Source organism: Hippopotamus amphibius, chromosome 2, assembly GCF_030028045.1.
Source record: "Hippopotamus amphibius kiboko isolate mHipAmp2 chromosome 2, mHipAmp2.hap2, whole genome shotgun sequence".
Lineage (NCBI taxonomy): Eukaryota > Metazoa > Chordata > Mammalia > Artiodactyla > Hippopotamidae > Hippopotamus > Hippopotamus amphibius.
Window position 1 is genome coordinate 201,353,023 of NC_080187.1, and position 7,886 is coordinate 201,360,908.

General features: G+C 40.5%; 1 protein-coding gene across 12 annotated transcripts in view; it reads right to left on the reverse strand.

Moving 5' to 3' along the window:
* The window catches only part of BNIP2 (BCL2 interacting protein 2), a 40,898-nt gene extending 36,937 nt beyond the window's left edge, over positions 1-3,961 (reverse strand). For 6 of the 12 annotated variants that reach the window (XM_057722605.1, XM_057722601.1, XM_057722600.1 and 3 more), the window contains exon 1: positions 3,752-3,961. In XM_057722605.1, coding sequence (XP_057578588.1) covers positions 3,752-3,961 — 210 coding nt within the window. The remainder of the gene's footprint in view (positions 1-3,751) is intronic. The other 6 variants (XM_057722594.1, XM_057722598.1, XM_057722597.1 and 3 more) reach the window with 2 other exon arrangements.
* Positions 3,962-7,886: the final 3,925 nt, after the last annotated feature.

A 7,886-nucleotide genomic window follows, 5' to 3' on the forward strand; every position in this document is an offset into this window, starting at 1 on the left:
TAAACACAGAGAGCCAGAGTCTGTCAGCTCACTTAGCTGATTCATTCAACTTTTACTTTAATATCATTGAGTCACGTGATGTTAATACACCCCAGCATATGGACATGGATATTTAGTTTGGGCATGATTAAGCTAGTTAAATGAAACCTAAGAGAAATAAATATGGATTTACTCTTAACTACTTCATCACAAATTTTAGGGGGAAAAGTAAACGAGCTAAAGTTTAAACGTTTGAGAGAGGATTGTTCTTAGAAGCACAATTAGCAGCAGCTGTAAGAACAGGAAACAAGCAAGCAGCAATATAAGCATAACTACCCTGAAGGAAATCAGGATATTGCTGACTCACAGGTTAACAGCAGTTGTTTCTCATTTTTTTGTTCATAGATTTGGTAAATCAGAATGGGGAAGTAATACTCACAGGTGCTAATTGTTAAAATAACCAAATGCAACAAGAACACCCTGATTTCTCAACAAACTTGTGGTAGTGGTGGCACATCATTACTTATGCCAGTTATCAGCAGAGGTCACAGAGGCAAATTCAAAAACAGTAGCTGACCTCAGTGAGGTGTGGTGGTAAATTCAACCAAGATGAAGACGGGGCTTTTCCCATGCAGCCTAACAATATGAGCTAAAATTAAATATTAAGATCATATTTAGAACTGCCTGAATTGTAACTTACAATTTTACATGACAACTTTACTATTATGTAGTTTAACACAGATGCTGGAATAGGTGCTAGTAATCCACATGTATGCTGCAATCAATTTGGCAAAAGGAAATGCTTAGGCAAGTCTTTCACATCCCCATTTAAATGAAAGGGCTTCATTCTAAATATTTACGTTCACTTTTTCCTATAAAGCTGGCAATACTGGTAGCACTACAGGAAAATACTTTAGGCCAGACTATATATTTAGGAAGGTCACCAAAACACCTCTGTAAAAATCCTATATGCTTGTCATCGTTTCCTTAAAATAGAGTCATGTAGGTTTTTAAGAATGAAATGACACAAAGATATCATATTGCCTTGCACCTTAGAATGGCTATTATCAAAAAGACCAGAAATAACAAAGGATGTGGAGAAAAGGAAATCCTTGATGGGAATGTAAACTGGTGCAGCAACTATGGAAAACAGTAAGGAAGTTCCTCAAAAAGCTAAAAACAGAACTCCCATATGATCCAGCAATTCCACTTTTCGGTATTTATCAGAAGAAAATGAAAACACCAACTGGAAAAAATATATGCACCCCCATGTTCAGAGCAGCATTATTTACAATAACCAAGATATGCAAGCAACCTAAGTGTCCATTTATGAATGAATGGATAAATACAGACACACACACACACACACACACACACACACACACACACACACACGCGCGCGCGCAAAGGAATATTATTTAGCCATTTAAAACAAATTTTTTCCATTTGCAACAACACAGATGGATGTTGAGGGCATTATGCTAAGTTACGTAAGTCAGAAAGAGAAAGACAAACATCACATGATCTCACTTATGTGTTGACTTTTCAAAACAAAAGAACAAAACAAAAAAACCCCAGAAAAACCAAGCTCAAAGATACAGAGAACACAATGGCAGTTGCCAGAGGTGGGAGGTGGGTGAAATTGATGAAGAGGGTCCAAAAGGTACAGGTTTCCAGCTATAAAATCAGTCAGTCCTGAAAGTGAAATGAATAGCATGGTGACTATAGTTAATAAAACTGTATTAGATATATGAAAGTTGCTAAGACAGTAAATCTTAAAAGTTCTCAACACAAGAAAAAAAATTTTGTAACTAAGTGTGGTGATGGATGTTAACTAGACTTACTGTGGTGATCATTGTGCAATATAATAAATATCAAATCATGATGTACACCTGAAACTAAAAAAAAGCCACATGTCAATTATATATCTCAATTAAATGGGATACCCTATCAGAAATGTTAACACAAAATTCAAGAAAAATTACAATAGTGCTATTTCTCAAAATTGTGAAGATAAAGCACAGGATAATTGTGCCAACTACAAAAGGTACATTTATTATATTATCAGTATGCAGAACATACTGGAGATGCTCTGAGACCTTTAAGAAGACTGAAGTATGATAACTGATCTCTAAAACTTTGTTGTAGAGTTACAAATATTATATATGTAATATAAAATTATATCTGTAATATTATTATCATCACTTTATGCTAGCATTCTGCTTTATGGGATATAAGCTTAACACAACATCTTTTGATCCAATGCCAGCCAAGGTTAAATGATCAGATCTGGCTATATATATATATATATACTTCCTTTCTTAGGTGCCTTTTTCCACCACTGCTCCTTCTATGAGCATTTCGACAGAAGAATGAACAGAACCACTTTCCCAAAGAGTGCTTTTCCCATTTACTAACCGCTAGCACATCCATCATCTCATATGTTCCATCAAAAAATTTTGTGTCATATAAAACACTGGTGTTATTATCCCCATTTTATCTTATATACGATGTAAATAACACTACATCCTGGTTCCCAGATTAGATTTAGACTGTTTCTAATACAGCACAGTGTCTCCAGTTTACTGGCAACTTTCTACAGAATTAACCAGCAATGCCAGATTTGGCTAAACTTAGCTTCAAAGATCCTGTGATGACTAAAGACTACAATAGCACGGACTTACCATGATCTAGTTCAAGCCCCATGTTTGCATAAGTGGACCTGTCATACTTCCTGTCTAAACCCAACAATGTTAGGCTACAATAGAGGAAATTATGAAAATTAAAAATAGAGTGTGGAGAAAGTGTAAAATGATAAGAACTACAGAGAAGATATGCAAGATCCTAAGAAAATAGTCTGTAGGGTAACTGGACACAGTAACTTGTTATAATTTTGAGGAAACATCCACTTACAAGAAATTCTTACATAATTGTAGAGAAAAGAATACATTTAATTTTAAAAATTAAGTAATTAAGCATTAGGAGAAATAGAGAGCCTAATTTTTTTTTTAAAGTGCGGAGGAAAAAAAAAAACCAAGATGCAATCTTACACTTCATTAAACTATATGCAAGGCTCTATGACGACCTGGATGGCAAAAGCCGTGCTTTCAAAGAGCTTCCCAGAACAAGACCGAAGGGAAGTTTCAAAGCAATGTGAAAGATCGAAATAAAATTCTCATTTAATATGAGTTGGTCTAGTAGATTGCCAGTGGCATCAGGAAACCCAAGCCACTTTTGCCAGGTAAAAGGTAAAAGTAAAAGGTAGCGTCTGAATCCACGCAGGAACTGGGCTTTTCACATTATCAAGGTCCATGAAAGTCCTGAATACAAATGCCTCCTCCGTGTCCTTTCCCCGACGGTGTGGAGTACATCAGACGTCCAAGTTTCTTTGTTCTGCACCAGGTCCGACGCTGGTGACAAGTAAGGGACCAACGTGGCCCAGTCACTGCACCCCGACCGGGGAGGGTGCAGGGGGGCAGAGAAGGGGGCAGAGAAGAGGGCAGGTTCTACGGGCACAACCACCACCGAGGGAAAAGGGGTGGAAGCAAGGGTGGCAAAAAGCAAACAGAAGCCTGGCCGAGGGCGGGGGCCTAAGCGGGGCGGGGATCCGGGAAGCGCCTCCGGGAAGTTTCGATGGCGCCTCCTACCACGGATAAGGCTCTGGGCTTCCTTTCTCGGAAGGTCCGGGGAAGGCGCCCCTCAGACGCCCGCCCCCCCAGGCCCGTTCCCAGCTCAGACCCCGCCGTGCCCAGCCTTCCCGAGTCGTACTGACCCCAGAGGAAGCCTTGGCCTCCTCGTCTCCTTCGCCCCTCCAGGCCGGCGACGTGGGGCTAACGGCCAGGTCGCAGAAGGCAGCGCCGAGCGGAGCCCGCTCCCCTCCGACGGCGGTATGACCCGGGCCCAGTCCCTCAGCCACAGCGGCAGCGGCAGGGGCAGCGGCCGACCCGGATGCAGAGAGCCGCTCCGGCGGAAGTGACAACATCCCGACCTTCCCCAGAGGCCGCAGCTGGCGGAAGCCGAGGCGGAGGCGTGGCGTCTACTTGGAGCCTCAGAGTACCCCCTGCCCCGCCCCGCCCCCCTCGCCGATAGTCTCAGCCTGGGGGGCGGGGGGGCGAGGGGGCGAGGGGGCGAGGGGGCGGGAGGAACTAACGCCCGCGCAGGCGCCCGCGAGTTGGCCCGCGGGGCTGTCCAGCGTTTCTGTGCCGCGGGCGGTCGTTTACACCCCTCCGCGGCCCGTGGGAGGCTGCGGGCGCTTCCGCACGAGGCGCCGGACCGCCCGCTCTCGAGTTTCAAAGAGCCATTTTGTTATTCTTTCTGTCGGCCTTATTGCCGCTTGTGATAGCGCTGTATAGTAAAATGGATCCAAAAAGAGGGAAAATATTTGGTGTCTCTTTGGGGAGGTTAACCTCAGAAGAATCCTCAGAGTTGGGTAAAACTGTCCCGGGCGAACAGCGTTATAACAGTGCTGTCCCAAATTGTTACCAGAAAACTGGGTTCACGTTCTAGACGGGCTTGAGCGAAAAGACAACCAAGGTAAAGATTAGGAGAAGGAAGGATTTATGACTGGTACCAAGTAAGGAGACCACTGGGGAAACTTTCCCAAGGCTGTGCCGTCCAGAGACACTGGGGAAGTTTTAAGCTAAGGGTTCATGCATATTCATGAAGGGGCGTGAGCAGAGGAGGCTGCATCGTATTGGGGCAAGAGTTGACAGAGTTCAAGCCTGAGTTGATTGAAGTTACTTGAGGGTGAGAAAAGGTCAACATCATCAGCTCTTAGGTTCCAGGCGATCTGGTGGTTGAGTGCTTCAGGCTCATCTTTACCATTGAGACAGACCTGGGAGTCTTCACGACTGATTTATTATCTTTGCTATTGTTTCTTTTCTTGCCTAATAACAGTTGTTTGCAGCTCCCGAGTTTACATTGTTTCTTTAAGATCCTTATTACTGACACCTGTTCAATGGCAAGCATCCTGGCCAGGCTTGGATCACAAAATGGCTTAGGCTAAAATGGCTTCTCATGTCAAAAAGCTGTTATCTAGTTCTTTTTCTCCAGGGACCCACTACCCTATCTGCTTACAAAACTACACGTAGAGAACGATCAACTTTTTATTTTTAAAAATTTCCATTTAGTTGTGGACTATGATAAGATTAAAATATTTAAAAATTTCATCATTAGAGTCAAAGCCATAAAATTACCTGCAAAATTGTCATAAAGTTTCCTAAACACTTATTCTCAATTTCTGTACCACCTGTCTCTCCATGGACCAGTAACAAACAGTTCTCTGAAGGGCCCAGGTCTGTGGGCCATATTTTGACTAGCAACGCTACTCTACAGCTTCAAGGAACTAAAATTAGTTTGGAGAAAGTAACAATCCCTCTCAAATCCTGAACGCTAAATCCCTGCAAACGCACAGCAGTCAACTCTTTGGGAAATGCATTACAGAATGATGGGGGTTGAGGGAACTGAAAAGCTCAAAATTTTAAGTCATTGACCCAAAATGCAGCTCCCGGGTTTACATTGCTTTGGTAACTTTTACTCACTGCTGGCAGGGGGGTTAAACTCTCTGCGTCTCACTTATAAAATGGGGGAAAAGTAATACCTGCTTCATAGGATTTTTGTGAGATAAAGTCATATGTATATTAGAACAGTGCATGGCATATTGTAATTATATATGTGGTATGTATTCTTTTCCTCCTATTCTATCAATATTGTTAAGTCGCTGGCAGAGTGAACAAACAAGACTGATCAACTAAGCAACAGAGCTTTAAACAACTTCTTGAGCCAAGCCCCTAGAAAACAATTTTATCTTCAGCTAGACTTTTCATATTTCCATGTCCTGCAATGAGTATTATTCTCCACAGGGTGGCAGAAAATCATTTGAAATCATACACAGTTATGTGGTTTTGCAATCTTTAGTTTCTTTTTCATTTCACTAACTTTGTTTAAATAAACTTGGTCAGTATTTGCTTTGGTTTTGCGTAAGCCATTCTACTATTTGACTTTGTATCCCCATCTCACCAATTATCCATTCTTATTGTTCAAACATTAGAAACTACAGATAAGGCAAGAAGGATAGTCACTATTAACACATTTATGTATATCCTTTCAGATTTTTTTATACATATAACTATAAAAATAGCATATATTTTATAAAAATAAAATAATTTACCTAACAGTTTATAATCTAATATTTTCTTTTCATTTAAAAATCTATCCTGAACTCCTTTTCAGGTCAATAAGTTTATTTCAACACCATCATTTTTATTATGGATAATTTATGTACTAACAATTCCTTACTGAACATTTACGTTGCTCAATTTTGAATACTCTACGCAGTGTTAAAGACAACACTGCGTTAAAAAACACAAAACAAAACAAACAAAAAACCAACCCCCCCAAACACTGCATAGAGTATCCAAAAGGTCAGAAACACAGGACTAACTTATTTTAAACAATATACTAGTTACATTTTTCAAATAATATGCTCAATATATTTTCCTTCAACTTTTAGGTGAAATACCTTGAAACTACGGGTTCGCTTATTAACCTGAAAAAAGAATAATAAAGACACTATTTTCCCTGTGTTTTAAACTTTTTGGACAGTCAGTATATTGTTACAATCACCTGTTTTTTCTCTGTGGTTCCTTGCATAGGCAGATATTTAGACTCTTAAAAACCGGAAAACATTTCAGAGGTGCCAACTAAAGAATGTTGCTAGCCATTTGGCTCGACAAGGATTCAGTCATTAGCCACTGCAGTTGCTGACTTTTTAACAGACTCTGAAAGGAGTTCAGGGCGGACATCAGGAATGAGGTACTCTGTGCTCTGGGAAAACTAGCAAAACAGGCCTTCAGAGAGTTAGATATTTTCAAGAGAAATTTTTTATGAACCTGGATTCTTGCATCTTCCCATACTTAGAAAAGTACTAAAACCATTAACTTTTACATTGTGAGTTTTTTTAAGTCCACATAAGAAAAAAGTGTGTCTTCCTGACCCTAAGCAGAAAGTGATACATTTGGAAAGTGATACATTAGCTCAGAGCCACCATCAATCTTTTTTCTGTGGTTTTCAGTTTTGGTGTTATGTTTAAATAGGCCCTCCTTATCCTAAAATTATGCAAGTAGTCATAGCTGTTTAGAGTTCATCTTTTTAAACAATATGAACATTAAATCCAATTGGAATTTTGTACATATGCTTATGAAATGAGGCAGGGAATCGGATCTGTCCTAAACTGACAAAATATTCCACCAAACATCATTTATTGAATAATCCAGTAATTTTTTTAACATGACTAGGACTCAATCAAGTGAATGTTTACCTTCAAAGTTATTATCTAAGGTTACCTACTTCATTCAAGTATCCATTTACAAACATTTTGACAAACCTTTGTATCCATTCACAAACCATCATTGGACAAACCTTTATTGGACAATATTGTGAGTCTTGAGGGTACAGATGAAAAAGACACAATGTTTGCCTTCAAGGACCTCATAGACTAGTCAGGGAGAGGGGCAAATGAAGACAGTAAACAATTTGGTGGGTTGAGGTGATCTTGGTACTTCCATGGTGTGGCTAAATAGAAGGGCTGTAAACAGATTGAGGGCGAATGGCAGGTGGTGTCAGGAAAGGAAGACTTTCTGAAAGACATGATATAGAGCTTAAGAATAAGAGGAGGATCTTCAAAGCAGAGAGAATGGCATATGCAAATACATGAAGGCGTCTAGGAGTGCCCATTGTTTATCATGACTAGAGCACAAGAAGTGGGAGGATAAGCTGGTATGATTGGCTAGTAACAATAGAAAGTAGTTAAATGCCAGGTTAAAAAGGGACTTTTGGGGGACTTCCCTGGTGGCACAGTGGATAAGACTCCATGCTCCCAATGCAGGAGGATTTGGTTCAATCCCTGG